Consider the following 20,761-nt stretch of genomic DNA (forward strand, 5'->3'; position numbering starts at 1 on the left):
TAGCTGAGATTCCTGCATTGCCGGGGGTTGGACTAGATGATCCTCAGGCCCCCTTACAGCTCTAAGATTCTATGAGTCTATGGCTCTTTGATTCATAGAATCATAGAGTTGGAAGAGACCACAAGGGCCATCAAGTCCAACCCCCTGCCAAGCAGGAAACACCATCAGAGCACTCCTGACATATGGTTGTCAAGCCTCTGCTTAAAGACCTCCAAAGAAGGAGACTCCACCACACTCCTTGGCAGCAAATTCCACTGTCGAACAGCTCTTACTGTCAGGAAGTTCTTCCTAATGTTTAGGTGGAATCTTCTTTCTTGTAGTTCAGATTCAGACCAATGATCCACCTCCCTCTGTTCTTGCTTGTCCCCTCTCTGTATCAACTGCATGGCAGGAGCATCTCAGAGACTCCTCTTTCCGAGGAGGTTAAGGCGGGTCTCTGAAAAGGCATGTTGGGTCACCCTGATGCTTTTGTGTCCTCTCCCACCTCCCCAACCCATCCACCATCCTCCTCCCTCTCCAGGTCTTCCCACGAGCATCCCCACCACAGAAACCAAAACAAAACAAGGTACGAAGGCTTTGGAAACACAGAACACCCAAGGATGGGTTGCCTGGGCAACGGAGGCGCCAAAGCGCTTCGATCAAGCGGCAGAGCGCTGGAGATGATGAGGAGTGTGGCGTTGCCTTGGAAACCGGGAGAAGGAGCATGGCGCCTGCCCGCATTGTTGCTCCAGAGGCAGATCCTTTTAACTCTTTGGCAGCTGGGGGGGGGGAGCACATGGACTCCTGCAGGCAAGACAAGAAAAAGAAAGAGAAGTAGCAGCAGCACTGTTTAATGCAAGAGGTTTTGCTTTGTCTCTGCAAACTAACCTCTCTGGTTTCTTGGGTAAGGAAGCCGAAGAGGAGCCACGGTAGCTTCAAGAGATGCCAGCCTCCTTCCCCGATTTGCGAATAAAGAGTTTTGGGGTCTCCCCACCAGCTGTGTACAAATACAGTGCCCGACACTGGAATCAGCGACTGTGCGAAGCAGGGGCTGTGAACCTGTGGCTCCCAAGATGTCCTTGGACTCCATGTCGCAGCATTCTTGACCATCGACCATGATGGGCTTTGTAGTCCAACAACAACATGTCCCCTATCCCTGGTGAAAACAGTTCCCGAACCAAATTTCCAAAGAACCCAAGAGGTTCACCTCAAGACCCATTGCAATGTTGCAGAGGATGCCAAAGTGAAATCTTTGGCTTGTGTGCAGCCTGTTTCTTCACTGGCACCACCACCTCATATTGGAGTCCTCAAGCAAAGGAATGGGGAACCTGTGGACCTCCAGATGCTGATGGACTCCAACTCCCATCAGCCTCAGCCAGCATAGCCAATGGCCTGGGATGATGGGAGCTGTAGTCCAGCAACATCTGGAGGGCCCTCATCTGAGCCTTCTTCCCTTGGTAGTTCCCCAGCTGGTTCCTCCCACCATTTCTCTGCGTCCAACCAGTCCATGACACCCGACAGGGAGGAGGAAGATGGGGACAAAAATATAACTAGTGGGTTCTGCCTGTTATTGGTGCCAGCTCCACCTACTGTTGGAGTCCCTGCTCTCTGTCCCACCACTGCCAACCTGGTGCCCCCACTCCAGTCTGTACACAAAAGTAGTGTGTGCTTCTGTAGGGCTTGAGTTGCTTGCAAAATCAGGCCGGTACCAAGTACAGCACGAACTTCCATGGACTGCTGCCATCAGATGTGGGGTTTAGATTTGGAATAGGATAATGCGCATAGACACAGGTCAATCTGCCTGCCTGCCTGCCTGCCTGCCTACGAAGCTTGGATTCTGCAGAACTAGGAATGCATTCACAGCGGCTGCTAAAACTCCTTTCTTCTCCATTCTCACCTCAAACCCATGCCTGATTCAAGAGTGCGAAGTTGCCCTAGAACTTCAGAAACCTGTCTGTCACAGCACCCCAAGCATGACTTTGCCTCTTGTACGCCGTTATCGGTTTTGTGACTCAGATGACTTTGTGACTCAGATTCTTAGTACAGTGGTACCTCGAGTTAAGAACTTAATTCGTCCTGGAGGTCTGTTCTTAACCTGAAACTGTTCTTAGCCTGAGGTACCACTTTAGCTAATGGGGCCTCCTGCTGCTGCTGCACCGCCGGAGCACGATTTTTGTTCTCATCCTGAAGCAAAGTTCTTAACCCGAGGTACTATTTCTGGGTTAGCAGAGTCTGTAACCTGAAGCGTCTGTAACCTGAAGCGTCTGTAACCCGAGGTACCACTGTACTGGGTGAGAAAACCTCCCAATACCCAGCTGCTCTTCTAATGAGTGTGTTTGGGGCTGTGTACCAGATTATAGATTTTTAGTAACGTGGGAAAACATTCATCATGTTCCCCATTTTTGAGGAAGAGAGGTACAAAACGTCGCTCTGGCAGATTGTCCCAGTTATCAGGCTGCCTTTGACTACGTGTGTGCTGAATCTCAGCTTTCTAGGTCACATGAAAATACCTTAACAACTACAGTATATAATATCCTCCATCAGTCAGTTGCCAGTATCTTTATATTACTCGGGGAGATTTGCCTTCTTCAAACGTCCCTCGCTGCCACTGACACCCCTCCCCAAAAGTAGTTATTATGATCCCCAAATGTTAGCTGCCTTCGTTTATATTGATGTCTAAGACGATCTTTACTAATCATTCAATGTTACTTCAAAATGTGGGGTTTTAATTGTGGTTTAATTGTGTATTTGTGACATTTTAAAAACGATGCAATCTGCTTAGAGACTTCTTTGAAGTACAAAGGTATATTTATAAATCACCTGGATAAATAAACAAATAAATGCTCTGGCAGGAGCCTTTTAAGAACAAAAACTAGCCTAGCCTTCCAGCCCATGTGTGGCCTGGCTTGTTCTGTGATGGAATGCTGGGCTGTCCTATGAGATAAAATCCATGCTCTTGTTTCATGATGAGATATATATAAAAAATCCCATGTTTAAAGTTTCCTGGAGATCTGTAAAGTACGAGATATCAGTTTTCTAGGTGGCCTAGAATTACCTCAAACATCTCGGAATACACTGCTTGCCCTTTGTTTCTGAGGAGAGATTCGGCAGAGCTTTGCCTTTCAGATTTGTCTAAATATTTACCAAATGTCAGTTTTGTGAATTGTCCGGAAGTACCTTAACCATTTGGGCTACACATTTGAGTCCCTCCTTTTACCAATTATTGATGAAGATGAGTCTGTAGAAATCCAGATCTGTTAACAACAGCCACCCATTATAATACAAAGGCTGTCTTCCTCCCCCTGCTGGAGGCAGACAGTATTGCTTCACAAGCCAACTGGCGGGACCAGCTTTTTCCATCTCCCTGAATGCCACACAAATATTTAACCAGCCCCGTTCCACCTGGTCCTCCAGGTTTGCTAATGTGGGACGCTTCTGAATGAGAGAAGAAGAAGAAAAATGTCTTCTTTTCAACCAATCATTAAAAGCAAGCCTGAAAGGTATTTTTAACACAATAAATCTGTTCGCCTTTAAGGAGGGTTTAGTGTTGTTTTTCTTCTTGCTGCCACCCATAAACACATGACTACCTTTCTGGAAGTCAATTTATACAAATGGGACCCACAACCATTCTCCATTCCTCTCCCCACTGCACCCCCCCAAGCCAGCCATTCAGTGTTGTGGGACCACTAATAATGTGCAGCCCTTACTGGTCTGATTTTGCCTGTGCTTTTATTCTGGAGTGGGAAGTGGGTTACTTTTGGGGTTTCCCAAAGACTGCAGACAATCACCTGTATAAAACAGATGCCTGTTTTCCAATCATAGCTGAAATAATAAGCCAACCATCTCTTGCTCAGTTCTTGCTTAAGCTGGCATTCTCAGACTTTGGGGGTTCAAGCTCCCCCTTTGAGCGCATACTGACCGGCTCCCCTAATCCCAGCCCCAAACCATCTATTCCAGAGGTGAGGGTGCAGGGACTCTTGCACACAGTCGTGTGCTTCCAGCCTACCGAGGCTTGAACCAGATGACCTTTGGAGTCCCTTTACAATTCTCTGATTCTAGGACTGGCGTTAAAAAAGGACTAGCAAAATATACCCCACATATTTAAACCATGCTCTGGAAAGTCACTATCAGAAAGCAACAGCTCACTCTCAGCTCCCTAGATGCAGTGGGGAGTGTGTTGCACCCACAAGGCCAATGGGATCAACTAGGGTTCCTATGCTGGGGGTGGGGTCATTCAACCCTACAAGGGCGAGGCTAAGGGGGGGGGGGAGAAATGAAGGCTCCACCTGCCTCAAGGATCCTATCATCCCCTGGAATGTTGCAAACACACTGTCCCAAGAACTCTGTGCCCTGGAACTTGCTGGTGTTAATTTCTGCACTAGGTACCCTTTAAGCTAGTATTATCTTTTTTAATCATTTATTTATATCCCACCTATTTCACCAAGGAGCTCAAGATGGTCTACATGGTTCTCTCCCCCTCATTTAATCCCCACAACGGCCCTGTGAGGTAGGCTGGCCTAAGGTCACCCTGTAAACTACATGGCTGAAGCAAGTTCACAGGAGGGGAGAGAATGGCTCTTGCGCTCGAATCCTGGCCACCGTGAGAACAGGATGCTGGACTAAATGGTCCATTGGCCTCATCCAGCAGGCTCTTGTGGTCCATTTTTGCCTGCATTTTCTACAACGCAAATATTTCTGTTTTAAAACAATGGCAAGCCAAGGTCCCCTAAGGCAGGGACAGGGAACTCTTGGTTCTCCTAAGCATGTTAGGTTTTAGCTCCCATCAGTCCCAGCCAGCGGAGCAAATGGTCAAGGATGATAGGAGTTGTAGTCTTAACAGGCTCCACGTCCTTGTTCCAAAAGATGGGTCCTGGTGCTTTAGTACTAAACCCTGAACGTCCACAGGGAGGCTGAGCCTCCATCATTTTTTACGTGGATTGGTGCCAGTACAGCTTCTACCACTGGGCTCTGCCTGGACCTACATCTATAAACAAGAGCAACAGACTCCCCCTGCTTGCGGCAGGAGAATAAGAGGCTGGTTTGGGATGCCTCGGACTCAAAGTGCAAACCTCAAGCCACCTCTGCAGCTCATGAGCCTTCTTTGCCAACTCCACCCCTAGACATCACATTAAGCCTGTCAGTTTACGCGGTTGTGTTTGTGTGTTCTCTTTTCTTTGCACTCAAATTTCTCCACCGTCTTTCCACTTAAGAGACTGCTGGCTTTGCTCTACAGACCAATTTGATCATGTGGCTTGGAAATTGGTGTTTTAAGAAACAAAACCCCCAGCTCCTACAAGGGAATAATTAGGCAAATTGACGCCTTCCTGAACTTGCACCGCTGTTTCTTCTCCAATTGTTCTTCAGAGGGTGTTTGTTTGCTTTGCAATCGCGGGGTGGAGGCGCAGCTCGGGGACGCTGAGTCAACTCTGCGCTGGATGGATCCCCCCCCCTCCAGCAGCCAGCTGGGGGCATAGTGAGCTCACACCCACAGAAAAGCTGAATCATACGATTGCTTGAAATGGATCTTTGCTTCCCCTCAGCTCACCCTCAAATCCCTCTCTCTTTTCTTGGCCCCCTCCCTTGCCAAAAGTGAGCTACAAATCAACTAGAACGATAGGTACAAATCAACCAGATCGAAGTCCTGGACTCAGCAACTGCACAGGGAAAGTTCATACAGCAGGGCCTGCCAAGCTCCTGTCCTATGTTGCAAAGAGAACGTCAGCAATGTATAGGCAGCGTGGTGGGAGGATATAGAATTGCTTCATAAACCCACCTTATTTTGAATGAATGTATGTAAATGAAAATATCAAATGCTGTGGAACAGTGCTCGTGTAATAATGTAGTCACTGCAGTGACTACATTATTACATGAGCACTGTTCCACAGCATTTGATATTTTCATACATTCATTCTATATCCTCCCACTATGCTGACGAAGAATTCTACAAAACAGTAGTCTATATCCGGAATCACTGTTTCAGTGTTGGACATCATATTTGCTGAATACACAAAGCTTCACAGCTTGTCTTTCATCATACAAAGTCTGATACCTCGCTTCCTTTAAAGATTTTCAGAGACTTTGAGACTAAAGATTTCATTTTGGACTTGTTATGGTTTGACGTTATTCTATAAAAGAGTGTTTATTGAGCGTGTACATGTCATTGTGTTGCCTATACATTGCTGAGGCTCCTGCCCTAGTCGGCCCCCCCACCTGTCCTCTGGGAGCCCTGGTGCTTTGGCCCACAAAAACTAAGGAGAAAGGCCAGGCCCTTTGCTCCTTAAGAAGCTTGTAGACAAGGAGCCACCCACCAGCCAGCAGCTGGCCAGGAGTGTCTGAATTCTGGTCATTCCAGCAATTGCTGGACTACCAAGGAGAGCAGGGGTGGTGTAGTGGTTAGTTTGCTCGACTGGGAGACCAGGGTTCAAATCCCCACTCAGCCTTGAAACCCACTGGGCAGCCTTGGGTGCCAGTTGCTGCCTCTCTGCCTAGCCTACCTCACAGGGTTGTTGTGAGAATTAAATGGGGCCCGAGTGAATCTGAGAAAGTGCTGAATTGGCATCCCCAAACTAAGCCTTATGAGCTGCATATGTTTAGCATGGGAAAGAGGAGACTGACAGAAGATCTGATATGTTCAAGTATCTCAAGGAAGGTGGAGCAAGCTTGTTTCCTCCTCTACGCCCCTCCGCCTCCCAAAGTTCTGCTGCTTCGTTCTTGCTTTCCAAAGATAAGGACCCTCCCCTCAGATACTCCTGTCTGCCCTTCCTCCCCCCTTTGCTTCGACTCCAGTGGTGTTTAGATTAAAGAGACAAGGCAGGCTCTGAAAGATTCGTCAATTTATCAATAAGCCTTGATTCCACATTTGCTCAGTGAAGCTCTGCCAGCGCTCGGCTCATGCCCAGAGGAGAGCAAACGCATCAGTCCAAACAGCCAAGTACAGAAAGACTAAGACAAGCTGAAGGACTGTTGCTAATCCACCAGGAGCTTGATGTGAATAATCCGCGGGGTGGGAGACGCCAGCCCAGGAAGGCAAGTCCCCACCAGCAAGACATCAGCCAGTTGAACAACACAATGGGATGCTCACCCAGAACTTGTCTGACTCTCTGCCTCAAGTGCTTCTGCACTTGAAACGGGAAACAGATCCAAGTAATTCCAGGATGAGCAAGGGGACCACTGGCAGATCGTGACTGAGCAACAGCCTGCTGCTCAGGGATTGGGTCAACTCAATGGGGAAAGGAATTGCCCTGAGCTCCCAGGTGCAGGACTGCAACCGTAAGGGATTAGAGCTAGAGTACAGTTGGCACATTTCACCTACAGCTGCCAGCCTGCTTTTAGCAGACCCCTGCTTGCCCCGTTCCCACCTTGGCTACCTGTGGGATGATTGTCTAGGTTAAGGCAGCTAAAATGAGGCTGGTGCAACACTGAAAACCTTCCTACCCAAACGTGAGGCCAGGTCAGCCATCCCCACAGATCCTGCAGCTGCAGCAGTAGTCCCGTTGCAGAGGCCGTGACATTACACCAAGCAGGTAAATGCTCCTGTGTCCTGCTTGCTAACAGAGGGAGGTGTTCCATAAAAACAAAACTCTACTATGAAATCTAAATCCGGCTTACAGTACAGCACAAGAACAAGTGGTTCTTCCAGCAAGTTTTTCTAAAATGTGTTGCCTTTAACCCACTGCGACCCTTTTTCCTTGGGGGCCGGGGAGGTCAAAGCAGGGAGAGATGGTAGTCAGCTGGGCTCAGAGAGGTTGCCCCAGAGTGGAGCGTGGCCCAGATTCCAAGAAGCTGAAGTTGGGGATGAAGATCCTCACCCGCTGCTGAATCTGCAAGGTCCTCCTCCTGTCTCCTGTGGCAACTTGGCACATGGGCAGGAGAGGTCCAAGTAGCTCAGGGGCTCCTTCCATGCCCCTGGGCAGAAAGTGCAATGGATCAACACAGCTTGCAGCTCCTTCCCAGCCTAGGAGTGCCGAGATGATGACCTAACTATTGCAATATCATCTTTGGACACACCTCTTAGGAACAATAATTTTTGGGCGGTGGAGGAGAATGTGCATCCAGCTCAAGAGGTGGAGTTTGCACGCCTACATCACTAAAGGACACCCTCGCTTTCCATGCAATCACACGCCTGTTCTCTTAACTTTCGCAGGCTCTCCTGGGGGCACCTAGTGGGACACTTTCAACATCACCCAAAGCTGTGCCCTCAGGCTTGATAGAGGGGGACCACCCGGTCTATGGGGCTCCTGCAGATGGGGCAGGTGCGGCTGGGGAAGGCCTGGAAGCAGCGGAAGCAGCAGCAGACGTGCCCACAGGGGAGCAGGACGCACTCGCGGAGGCTGGTGAGGCAGATGACACAGGCATTCTCAGGTGGTTCTTCTGACAGATCCAGACCGGCACTCTGGTGGCGCCGGAGGTTCTCAAACTCCTGCCGCTGCGCCTCCTGCTCCTGGTGCACCTTGTGACGGTGGTAAGCTCGGCAAAGGGCACGGAGGATGACAGCCGCAGCCGCCAAGCCGAACAGCAGCGAAGCCCACTTCCAGAAGCTGCTGACTGAGCGCAGGTCAGCCAGGATGGTTTCCCAGTCCCCCAGGCGCAGGAAGTAGCCGGTGCCGTCCGCTGGGGGCTGGAGGTGGAGGGAGCCGTCCCGGTGCAGGGTGAGCTCACCGATGCCAGTGAGGCTGCTCCCCACCAGGAGCATCTCTTCTGTCTCCAAGAAGCCCTTGGGCTTCTCCCCGCTCAGGTAGTGGCTGAGCAAGTCCTTGAAGCCGTGCGAGGTCTGCTGGAAGCGCTCGTACACCGTCTCCACGGGCAGCTCGACAGCATGGAGGGGCGACTCCACGCACACCTGCCCCGAGGCCTTGCCGCTGGGGGACGCCAGGACGAACGGCACCGTGTGGACTTGCTCCAGTACCACCCGCTCGCTGTCCGTCCTGCAACGAGGTAGAGAGCTCTGAGGAGAGGGGCTGGGGCAGGGCGGCTGAGGAAGCAGCCTTTGGAGCTGTCTGAAATCTCCCCCAAACAGCACTGACCACCAGGGGCATTCATGCTGCAACACTTCTGCTGGAATGCAAGGCTGCACTGATCTAACCGTTTCTCGTCTGGCACATTCTAGCCTGCTCCACCCCAAGGATTAGGCAGGGCTGCAACCTACAGGCAATGGGCATCCGTATGAAAACCAGACTCCCCATGACCTGCAGCCACCAAAACCTTGTGATTTCTACATTGCCGAAAGGGAACGAATTCTGCACCAAGAATAATTTAAATCTGTAAGGTGCCTTGGTGGTGTAAACAAAGTATGTTTGCACCTGCGTCCTTAGTCATTTTTTCTTTGCAAGTTATGGGGAGGTGGCATAAATAAAGGACACTTTATTCAGGACACTAAATAAAGCCTTGCTCACTAGAAATATGGCCACCAAATGATGCTCAATTGACTGTAAGGACATTTACACAGCCAAAAGGGCTATATTTTCCTTTTCTTTTTAAAAGCAGAGATTCTTAGGACACTGAGCTGTGGTACCTGGCATCCTACTCGGAAGGGTTTTATGTTCCCGTCCACTGATAAAGATATACCTCTAGCCCTGCCAAAAGCCAAATAGGGTTTTGCAGAATTTCTAGAAAAATGTTTAAAAGAAGGGCTGGGGGATCTTTTTGGGCTTTAAAGGCCAACTTTGGCAGGTGGGTGGATCAGCCCACCTGTCAATCACATATTATCATGATGTCACATGATTGACAGGTTGGTTGTCCCGTCCTCCTGCCAACATCCCTTGTGCGGCATTCCCAAGCACTGAGGAATCTACTCCTGCCTTGATAGGCCAGCGCACGTCCCACCTGAGGAAGGACACAGCTCTGCAGCAGAGCATCAGGTCAAAGGGTTCAACGCGCAGCATATCTAGGCAGGGCTGGGAAAAGCCCTCTCTGCCTGAAACCCCTGAGAGCCTCTGCCAGCTAGAGCAGGCAGCCGATGAATCAATGGTCTGACTCGGGGTAAGGCAGCTTCCTATGTACCCCCAATGCTCTCCTTGGGCAGCCTGATCTACAGCCCATGCCAGCCAATGGGGCTGCCTCAAAAGAAGCTGCTTCCAAGGCTCTTCTCTTGCTTACCAGCTGCGGGCCAAGCTATTCCAGATCAGTCGGTGCTCCTTTAGCACAAGCCTCTCGATCACCCCCTGCAGTTCTTCATGGTATGGGCTGGTCAGAGCCGTCTCGACGGGCTGGACTACTCCTAAAGAAGGAGAGGAGGAGACGGGGGTCCGGGAAAGAAAGGGCAGGGTGTTCGATGCAGAGTCTGAGTCTGGCTATCAGTTTGGTATCACCAGCGCTGCCCAGCAGCGCCTCTCCAGGGTTTCGGAGAGGAGACAATTCCCATTTTGAACTGGAGATGCCAGGGATTGAACCGGAGACCTTCTGCATGAAAAGCAGGCGCTCTACTTTTATTGCAACATCGTTTTTGGACGTGACTCAAAGCAACAACATATTGGGCAGGGGAGAATGTGTAATCCAGCTCACTAACCCCAAGAGAAGGAGATTGCATCCCTCCATCGTTAAAGTACAGCCTCACTCTCCAAGTGATTTACAGGTGTTTAAGAACCACCCCATTCCGACCCACTTAGATGGAACCCAAGAAATGAAACAGGCACTGAGAGAAGATGAAAGAATCAGAGAATTGTAGCACTGGAAAGGACCACAAGGGTCCTTGCAATGCAGGACTCTTTTGCCCAACGAAGGGCTTGAACCCATGACCCTGAAATTAAGCATCTCATGTTCTACCAACTGGATCAAGATTCCAGGCAATGCATATAGTAAGCCTGGGACTTCAAACAGAGACGCGCCATTCAGTTCTCCCTCTCTCTCATTTACAAAAATTTCTCTGCCTGGTCTCCTGGAGGCAATTCCTGCTCACCACAGCTGACCATTTACAAACCTGCAATAAATCCCAACAGCAGAGATTTGCTGTTTCTCCTGGCAGAATTTGTGCAAAGAACTCTGAATGCAATAGAAAAGGGCTGAGGTGCTCTGATGTGGCCCTGATGGCTTCCAAAGCCAGGCAAAATAACCTCAGGGGCCCCTTACCTTCAATGGCAACATAGCCTAGGCAGCTGCTTCCTGTGGCAGAGAGGATGCTGGGAAGACTGTCATTGACTTGAAGCTTTGGCGCTTCCTGCATGGAAGAAGAAAAACGAGTAAGGGTTTAAATGGAAGAAGCAGTATAAGAAAAAACGTTAAGTCCCGAGTTCAAATCTAAGTTCTTTCCTGAGCTTCCGATTCAACCGTTCTAGTCAATTCTCTATGTCATAAGAACTGTATTTCTTATGTTGATCGGTTTTCTTGTGCAACGAGCCTCTAGGTGAGAGATGATCCAATAAAGAGCAAACGTTAAAATATAGCAAGACACCAGCGGATTGCAAACATTTCAAAATAACACAGCTAATTGGCAAGGGAGGAAAAAGTATCTGCACCAGTGCAATAATATCAAAGCTAAAAACCCAAATGCAAGCTAAAGCTAAACACCATCAAATTATACGGAGGCTGAAACTGGCAATGTTATAAATGTTAAAAGGCCCAGAAAGAATCCAAGCCCCCACCATCCTCCATGTTAGAGTGAGATGGATTGGCATGGGGGTGCCCCTCCACCCACCTCTGCCAGCGGAAGAGCTCTGCCATGGCAAGAAGCCTTGTCACCAAGGGCCCTGCTGCCCCAGTGCACCCGCCTAAATGGCAAACGAGCAGAAAGTGCAAAAAGCTGCCTGTAACCAGTGGAAACCCCTGGAATAGGATGTGACGATGCCAGTACAGGGTCCCTGGTGTCCTGTGTGAACTCAGATGCTGTCACATAGTGGCAATGTGCCTGCACCAGTCCTCTTTGTTACACCAGCCTGGGAGTTGGCACAACACCTCCATTGTACAGCCCAGACACTGAGGTCCAGCTCTGAGGGCCTTCTGGCGGTTCCCTCACTGCAAGAAGCCAAGTTACAGGGAACCAGGCAGAGGGCATTCTCGGCAGTGATGCCCACCCATCAGATGTCAAGGAAATAAACAACTATTTGACTTTTAGAAAACATCTCAAGGTAGCCCCATATAGGGAAGTTTTTAATGTTTGATGTTTTATTACACTTTTATATCTTGCTGGAAGCCGCCCAGAGTGGCTGGGACAACTCAGTCAGATGGCTGGCATATAAATAATAAAATGATGATGATGATATAAAAAGGGGCATTTATCCACCCCTACTCTTCTGCTCTGGCCAGGGTGAGCCACAAGACTGCAGGTGTGGTGCTGCCTGTGCTATTTTAATTTTAATTTATTTTAATTAATTTTGGGATGCATTTTAATCAATTGATTGCTTGTTTTTATGCATATTATATTATTTATATGATGTTAGCTGCTCTGAGCCTGGCTCCGGCCGGGTAGGGTGGGGTACAAATAAAATTTCATTATTATTATTATTATTATTATTATTATTACTCCATCAAGGGGTCAGGATTGCAGCCTTGAAAGGTCTCCGTCCAGGACCAAAGTGACATTAAAGTAGGTATCAGGAGAGCCTCTTTAGAGACAGAGTTCCATAAATAGGGGGCCAGCACCGACAAGGCCATCTCTCTCATTGCCACCCTGTGTGCTTCAGAATTAGGTGGCAATCAGAAGAGGGTCTCCACAGATGGTCTCAGAGCAGAGGTAGCTACATAAGCAAACAGATGTCCCATTAGGGACAGGGGTCCCAAACCATGTAGGGCTTTAATAGTTAAAAGCAGCACATTGATTTGGTGCTGTGCGGCTTGGGAACTAATGGACTATCTCTCTCCGTACATTCCTCCCTATGCCCCAAGGTCATCAACGGCAGGGATGGGGAGCCTACGGTCCTCCAGAAGTTGCTGGACTACAACTCTCATCGTTCCTGACAACTGGTCACGTGGGCTGGAGGTTATGGGAGCTGGAGTCTAACAAGATCTGGAGTGCCACAGGCTCTCTAACCCTGATCTATGCAGATTTTTCTGCGAGTGCCACCTTAAAAGCTGCCCAATTCACACTTCAAAACTTCTCTGCTAAATTTATACTTCAAAGCTACCCTGCTGGTTTAGGCCAAAAGCCCATCTAGCCAAGCATTCAGTTTCCAGCAACACCCTGTAAGTTGCTTGGCAGAATTCTACCCCCGAACCCTTTCCAAAGCCATCAAAGCTCGTGCCCATCCCAAAATCCCAGGGTAGTGAATTTCGCTCAGTTGGTGGAGCATGAGACTCTTAACCTCATAGTTGTGGATTTGAGCCCCACGTTGGGCAAAAGATTCCCATATATGAAGACTAGATGATCCTCGTGGTCCGTTCCAACTCTACACTTCTATGCTGTGCAAAGGGATGCTATCTTGTGTCTGCCCTGAAGTGACAACCATTGGGAAACCCTTCTAACTACCCTGGGTTCTAGCACTCCACTCCCTTGAACTCCAGCTACAATATGTGGATAAATACCAGACTATCATATAGTACTATCGTAAAGATGATTGAAGCAACATAGGAAATGCTTTGAATACTTGAGACAAGCTGTATAGATGCTAAATATCACTCTGATCTGTTCTCCCAAGAGCAAGGGAGAAGCAGGATGTGCAACAGCAACAGCGTACCTGGATCTTGGTCACCACCTTGGCTTTCTTCCTGTGTAGGTAATAAAAGAGACCAGAGAAAGCCAGGCTGGATCCTAAACACACCAGCTCTCCTGGTGTCAAAGGCAAAGTATCCATCAGAGCTTCTTCCTGATAGCTGGAAGAGAAGCGAAATCAGATACCGAGTTACACAGGAACAAGGCAACGCCTCTCTCACCTAGAGTGATTCTTGGACATGGAAGTGTCCAGAAACACAGAGAACAAGCACTGTCTGAATAACACCAGAGGAAGCTGCCTTCTACAGTTACCAGACGACTGCCCCATGTAGCTCAGTGCTGTCCATACTGACTTGGAGAGACCCAAGATCAAACATGGGACTTTCCCCCTCTATGCTAAGTCTGCCTAGCCCTTTATAGATCTGTAAAATCACTTAGATTATCTGGGGAAATTCCACTCACGGCACCACTATACCATGAAATGCCCTTCCCTCTGTAATACATGAAAATTGGACCCACAAGATCAGGTGCTGTTTTTATTCTCTCAAACATCCACTTTCGTTTTTAGATGGTTCCTTTACTGTGGCTGTTTTTAGTGGTTTCTATTTTTTGTTGTTGTTCTCATGATATTGCCTATCACTTTTATGTTGTACACACTGCTTGGAGATTTTTAAAGCGGTTTACAAGCACAAATAAATAAATAAATAAATAAATAAAAGCACTGCAAAACTTGCTGACATGCCACCCTCCGCTTTATGCAGAAAGCTGGTCACATGACAAGGGAGGATCACCCAGGCCGAGATACCGCTTTATCAAGTCTGAACAGGGAAGAAGGCAGTGCCAGACAGATTTTTCTGCAGAGCTTTGCTTGGTGTCCTATGCTCCACTCAGAGCTCCCTTCAGTTGTCCTGCTGCTATCAAGGACACCCAAAGGGCAGCCTCTCCAGGATGAAAGCAGGATTTCTGGGAGGTGGACAGGAATGAGAAGTTCAGCACTACTGGTTCAACACCTCCGTCTTTACTCCGCAAAACCACCTTAGACTGGTGACCTGCATTTTGTTCATGAGCCATATAAAACACCTTGGATTGCATTCTTCAAAGTTCAACTCGGAGCAGAAATGAATGAACCTACACAATGGTTAGAATGTGGAGTTACCCTGGGAGAGACCAGAGTTCAAATTCCCCACTCAGCCACCAAGTTCCCTGGGCTAGTCATTGTCTCTCAACCTAGCCTACCTCACAGGGCTGTTGTGAGGACGAACCAGAAGGAGGACAACCAAGGACGCCACCTTGACCCCCCGGGGGGGGGAGGTGGGATATAATTGTAAAATAAATAACCTGGCTGCTGACTTCAAAGGGTCTACCCAGCAGGGCTGGCCTTGACGTGTGGAATGCAGAAATCTAACCGCTGCACCAGAAAACTACTTGCTCCAGAGGAGGGAACAGAGGGCTGGTAGGCCCTGGCGGCAGAGTAGGGCGCCACAATGCTTGACCACCCAGGGAAAGGGAAGTCCCTCCATGCCCAGCTCTGCCCCCCACCCGAAAAACACGTGCTCCGAGGCACCCACGCCCGTCCCCTCCACCCAACTCCGCGTCCAGGATCTGGGTTCAAATCCCGCCCCAACTCAAGCCACGAAGCTCGCCCGGCGACCTGACAGCCTGTCCGCCTAAGGAACCCACCTCGCAGGGTTGTGGGGGGGGGGTGAAAGGGAAACGAGACAGGTGGGGTACAAAGGCGACGTCGACATGCAGGTGCAGGTACCCGGCGGGTCTCGGGCCCACCTACCTCCTGGCGCGAGAGCAGTCACCTCCATCTCCGCGGACCTCTTTCCCAGCGGAACCAAGCAACGCGCATCAGATCCCCGGTCGAGCTGCCCAGTGCGTTACACCCACGCTGCTCCGCCCCTCGCCGCGGTGGCACACGGGAAGCGAAGTCCAGCGGGGCGCGCGCCCTGGTGGAGACGCGGCGAGCGCCTCCTGGGACAGAGACTACGACTCCCGGCATGCTCTGCATCGCCCAATGGAAGGCATCGGCGTACGCTGAGTACGTTCTGATTCGCTCCGAAGTTCCCTGGGACTACAAATCCCATCAGGCGTAGCGGCGAGCTCAGCTGGTCTGTCCAGCAAGCATTTAAATAGCTTTGACAGCGATTTGGAGGCGTGGAAATGGACGAGGGCGACGGGAAGGTTATTTTTTACCTTGCCCGGAGTTTACCCCGTTTATCCGAACTTGCACTGTGGTCTGGCAGAGGAGTTTGTTGCATTTAATTAGCCTTCACTGTGCCCCTTTCGCACCTTCTAGAAACATTCCTGCTTAGAAAATTGAGGTGGTTTTGATCTGCTTTAGCATTTCAGTGTTTTGTATGTTTTTAAAGTACGCCTGCAATCCCCTCCTTGTATTTTCTTGTCCTTTTTTTTTTGTAAGCCGCTCTGAGGTGCTTTTTTAAAAATGTACTGTCAAGCTGTGTATAAATTTTATAAAATAAATAAAAACAAATAATAAATTAAAGTACTGTTAAAGCCATTCATATTCCGGTTTAATGTCATGCCCTCTCTTATTCTAGGCTGCATCAACAGAAGTGTTGTGTCCAGGTTAAGGGGTCCCTTCCAACTATGATTCTATCTAGTTGAAATTAATGCTTCTAGTGTTCCTCTATTCTGCCTTGGCCACACCCAGCCTGGAGTTCTGTGGCCAGTTCCGGGCACCCCAGTTCAAGAAGGATGTTGACAAGCTGGAAGGTGTGCAGAGGAGGATGACCAAGATGATCAAGGGTCTGGAAACCAAGCCTGACGAGGAACAGTTGAAGGAGCTGGGTATGTTTAGCCCGGAAAAGAGGAGACTGAGAGGTGACTTGATAGCCTTCTTCAAATATCTGAAGGGCTGCCATATGGAAAATGCAACAAGCTTGCTTAATGCTGCTCCAAAGGGTAGGACCCAAACCATTGGATTTGAATGACAAGAAAGGAAATTCTGACTAAACATTAGAAAGACCTTTCTGACTGTAAGAGCTGTGGTGGACTGTCCTTCATTGGAGGCTTTTAAACAGAGGTTAGATGGCCATCTGTCAGAGATTCTTTAGTTGCGATTCCTGCCTTGCAGGACCCCTTAAAACTCTACAATTCTATGATTCTATGTACTCTGGAAAAGAAACATACCTAATAATTATTATAAGTAAAATAACACAATATGGGTCTGAAGCTGCATGCAGCCTACTGGTGCCATTAAACCCTACACACAAAACTTGTAATGTTATGTGAGGAAGGATCCAGATAGATAACTGTGGGATGCTGCAATCCCCCCCAACACACTCACCAGTGCAAAAATACCATTGAAGAGAGTGGGCATTTTCTGACCAAACGTGCATCGGGTATATGATGTCGTTGACTATCACCATTATCCCACCCTTTCCTGCCATTTTTTCTTACCACAAAAATTCCTTCCTCCTCACTTTTTCGGGGGGAGCATGCTTGTTATTCAAGTGTATCACTTAAACGGTGCAACTTAAATTTGCCGGTATATGATTGACTCACAAACAGGGGCAGGCTGGAAAAGACCTAAGGCTCTACCTACCATAGAGCAACACCTACTGAGTATGGTCATAGCTCAGTGATAAAAGCATCTGCTTTGTGATACAGAAGGTCCCAGGTTTCCAGGGCTGGGAAAGGCTCTGGAGAGTCACTGCCAATCAGTGTGGGCAATATTGAGGCCGATTGTCTAGGGTATGCTCCTTATCCCGATTTCTAGCCTAAAAGCAGGAGGCTGTGTTTGCCGTTTCATGAACCTTTCTCCAGATTTCATTTTTCACCAGACATTATTCAGGACCACTTTGAAATAACCAAGCGGAAAGTGCTTTTAATAATTAAATACACCAACAGCATCCCCCCCTCCCCAACACACACACACACACACACACACACATACACACACACACACACACACATTCTAATCCAAGGCACTATTCCCCACCAAGCTCGATAGATGGGAAGCAAAAGTTTGGAAAACCTCTAAGCCAAGCTAGTTTTGGATCGGTAATGATCCTGGAAAAGGGGTGAAAGGAAACATCTCCGAAGTGATCTGGTGGGTCCCTCCCTCTCCCATCTCTCCTGGGATCAGTCTCCTTAACGCCCAGCTGCTGCGTGGATTCGTGTGCTTTCAACAAGGTGGTCTGGATCTGCCCAAGGGATCTGGCAGCAAGAGGGGGGGATTTCTCTTTGTGAAGGAGTGGGGTGCTTGGTAGGTGCAACACTAGCCAGAAAGAGGCTCATCATTCCACAGTGATTTGGGTGGGATTGTGCGCACGCATGGGTGGTGTGGCACCTCCCTTTGCTGCACAATACCAGCGAGATGGCGCCATAGCCCAGGCTAGCAAGAGAGGAAGGTGGCCAGAGGTTTGCTGCTGCTTTGAATATTTGACTTTGTAGGAAAATGGGAGAGCCACGTCCCTGAACTTGCTGTTGCGGCCAGGTGCCCATCCTATGGGAAAGGTAAAGGTACCCCTGACCATTAGGTCCAGTCGCAGACGACTCTGGGGTTGCACGCTCATCTCGCTTTACTGGCCGAGGGAACCGGCGTTTGTCTGCAGCTTCCAGGTCATGTGGCCAGCATGACTAAGCCGCTTCTGGTGAACCAGAGCAGCACACGGAAATGCCGTTTACCTTCCCGCCGGAGTGGTACCTATTTATCTACTTGCACTTTGACGTGCTTTCGAACTGCTAGGTGGGCAGGAGCTGGGAACGAACAACAGGAGCCCACACCGTCATGGGGATTCGAACCACCGACCTTCTGATCAGCAAGCCCTAGGCTCTGTGGTTTACACCACAGCGCCACCCGCGTCCCCCATACTACAGTATAGGCATACAAATCCTAGCTACATTGCACACCCTTGCGCTGCATGGGAAAGCCACTGGCTGAAATGGCTATTTATTTGTGTGTTTAAAAAGAGAGAGATAACGACAATGAAGGATAGATCTGCTTTTAGTTAAGTGGGACCTCTCCCCATATGAACTGACCCAGACCCTCGGATCATCAACTGAGGCCCTTCTTCGTGTGCCTCCTCTGCAAAAGGTTCTGGAGAGCGGCAACATGAGAACAGGCCTTTTCTGTGGTGGCTCCCCATTTGTGGAATGCTCTCCCCAGGGATCACCTAGCACCTTCATTATACAGTGGTACCTCAGTTCCCAAATGCCTCCGTTGTTGAATGTTTCGGTTATTGAATGCCAAAAACCCGGAAGTAAATGCTTCCGTTTTCGAACATTTTTCAGAACTCAAACATGCGACACAGCTTCCACTGAGTGCAAGAAGCTCTTGCAACCAATGGGAAGCCGCAACTCGGTTTTCGGATGTTTCAGAAGCCGAATGGTCTTCCGGAACGGATTGTTTGAGAACTGAGGTACCACTGTATATCTTTAGGTGCTGGCTGAAAGTGTTTCTCTATAACCAGGTTTGCAGCTGATTAAATGATCTTCAGCCTTTTAAATGTATTTGTTGGGCTACTGGGTTCCTTTTTGTTTTAATATGTATTTTGTGTTCTTATTTTGTATTTTTTTGTTGTGAGCCACCCTGGGGTCTTTGGCTGAAGGGCAATATACAGATATAATAATTTCCATGTTGAGCCAGTATACCTCAATGCTAGGAATGGGTTGCTGCCTTCATGATCTGCCTGTAAGCTCCCTAGCCTGCTAGAAACAGAACGCTATCCTGGATGAATCCTGCAGAGGTTGGATGGCCATCAATCATGGATGCTTTAGCTGAGATTCATGCATTGCAGGGGGTTGGACTAGATGACATCTGGGGGCCCCTTCCCACTCTACAATTCTCTGATTCTATGCTCTGATGCAGCCAAAATCTTCCGATGCACCACTCCCTGCTCAAGCTTCAAAGGCTCTTTTGCTATACCTGAAGCTTTCATAACTAGACCCGCTATATGGTTGGGAATTCCTCGACTGAATCAGCATTACCGGCATCCAAAGAAAACCCCGCGGTATCTAGCTTGGAGGTCAAGAACCTGCAGCCATCCAGAGGTTGCTGAACGACAACACCCTCCGTCACCCCAGACTGTTTGGCCCATGCAGGCTTGGGCAGGTGGGGGTCGGAGCCCAGCAGCACAAAGAGACCCACAACTTCCCCACTGCTAGTTGAAGCGCATTAGTAGACGGTGGTACCCTCCTTTGCCTGGCCACCCCAAGACCCCCCCCCCTTAAAAGTAGCAGTTTACGAAGACCAGGGGGTCCATCCTTCTCTGCAGCTGCTGCAAGCGGTCGAGCAAAACAAAAGGGAGCGAGAAGCCAAAGGCATTGGGGCCAGCCTGGTGGGGTGTGGAGGAGGATCGGGGAGACGTTTCCTGGAGACGCCGGAGGCAGGAGAGTTATAGCTGAAGGAGGAGAGCTGGAGATCCTTCGCAGAATCCACGGAAGATGGAGCAGGTGGTGGGGCGAGCTAAGAGAAGTGAAGCTGTGCTTTTGCACACCACCCCATGAAGCGGGCTTTGGGCGGTGGGGGGGGGGGAGTTCACGTTAAGCTCACCTTTCTCCTAGGGCCATAAAGGGGACCAAAGCTGATGAGGCAAAACCGCCAGTAGCACCCCAAAAATGTGACTGCCGCCCCCCCATGGGCTGGGTTTTGAGCACAGGCAAGTTGTGTGTATGTACAGACTCCTGACAAGGGCAGCCTCTCTCTCTCTACCACACTTCGCAGTGCTTCCCAGGGTTCATGAGGGAGCCGACGGGGCATCCAAAGTGCTCTACAAAGTCCCGCGAGTTGCTGAGAGTGCCGATGACGCGGAACTTGTCCGGGCTGTGCGGGTCGGTCACCAGGCCCTCGTGCGAGCTCTCCGGGGTGCGCACCGAACACCAGACCTGCGCCAGGAAGGAGATGCTTGCTTATTTTATTAATTTGTTTCTTAGATTTATATCCCAACTCCACCCCCCAGGAGCTCCACCTGACATACGTGGTTCTCTTCCTCCTTATTTAATCCCCACAACAACCCTGTGAGGTAGGTCAGGCTGAGGGGAAGTGACTGGCTCATGCTCACCTTGGGAGCTTCATGGCCAAGTGGGGGAGCTGTTCGGCAGTGGAATGGCCTCCCTTGGGAGGTAGTGGACTCTCCTTCCTTGGAGGTCTTTTAGCAGAGGTTGGATGATCATCTGTCATAGATGCTTCAGCTGAGATTCCTGCATTGCAGCGGGTTGGACTAGATGACCCTC

General features: G+C 49.4%; 2 protein-coding genes across 4 annotated transcripts in view; both read right to left on the reverse strand.

The window, feature by feature from the left end:
• Positions 1 to 6,799: 6,799 nt before the first annotated feature.
• Positions 6,800 to 15,471, reverse strand: LOC308478458 (mitochondrial ubiquitin ligase activator of nfkb 1-A-like). Its single transcript, XM_081008266.1, has 5 exons — positions 15,345 to 15,471; positions 13,584 to 13,719; positions 11,044 to 11,131; positions 10,075 to 10,195; positions 6,800 to 8,903 (listed from the first exon to the last, which is right to left on the reverse strand). Exons 2-5 carry the CDS (start codon positions 13,698 to 13,700, stop codon positions 8,177 to 8,179), a joined length of 1,053 nt encoding a protein of 350 aa, XP_080864392.1. The 5' UTR covers positions 13,701 to 13,719; positions 15,345 to 15,471; the 3' UTR covers positions 6,800 to 8,176.
• Positions 15,472 to 17,391: 1,920 nt separating this feature from the next.
• ECE2 (endothelin converting enzyme 2) overlaps positions 17,392 to 20,761 on the reverse strand; it is a 43,556-nt gene continuing 40,186 nt past the window's right edge. For all 3 annotated transcript variants that reach the window (XM_081007928.1, XM_081007930.1, XM_081007929.1), the window contains one exon: positions 17,392 to 20,413. In XM_081007928.1, coding sequence (XP_080864054.1) covers positions 20,237 to 20,413 — 177 coding nt within the window. In that variant the 3' untranslated portion in view covers positions 17,392 to 20,236. The remainder of the gene's footprint in view (positions 20,414 to 20,761) is intronic.

The sequence above is a fragment of the Podarcis pityusensis genome (genome assembly GCF_964106645.2).
Source record: "Podarcis pityusensis genome assembly, chromosome: 5".
Classification (NCBI taxonomy): domain Eukaryota; kingdom Metazoa; phylum Chordata; class Lepidosauria; order Squamata; family Lacertidae; genus Podarcis; species Podarcis pityusensis.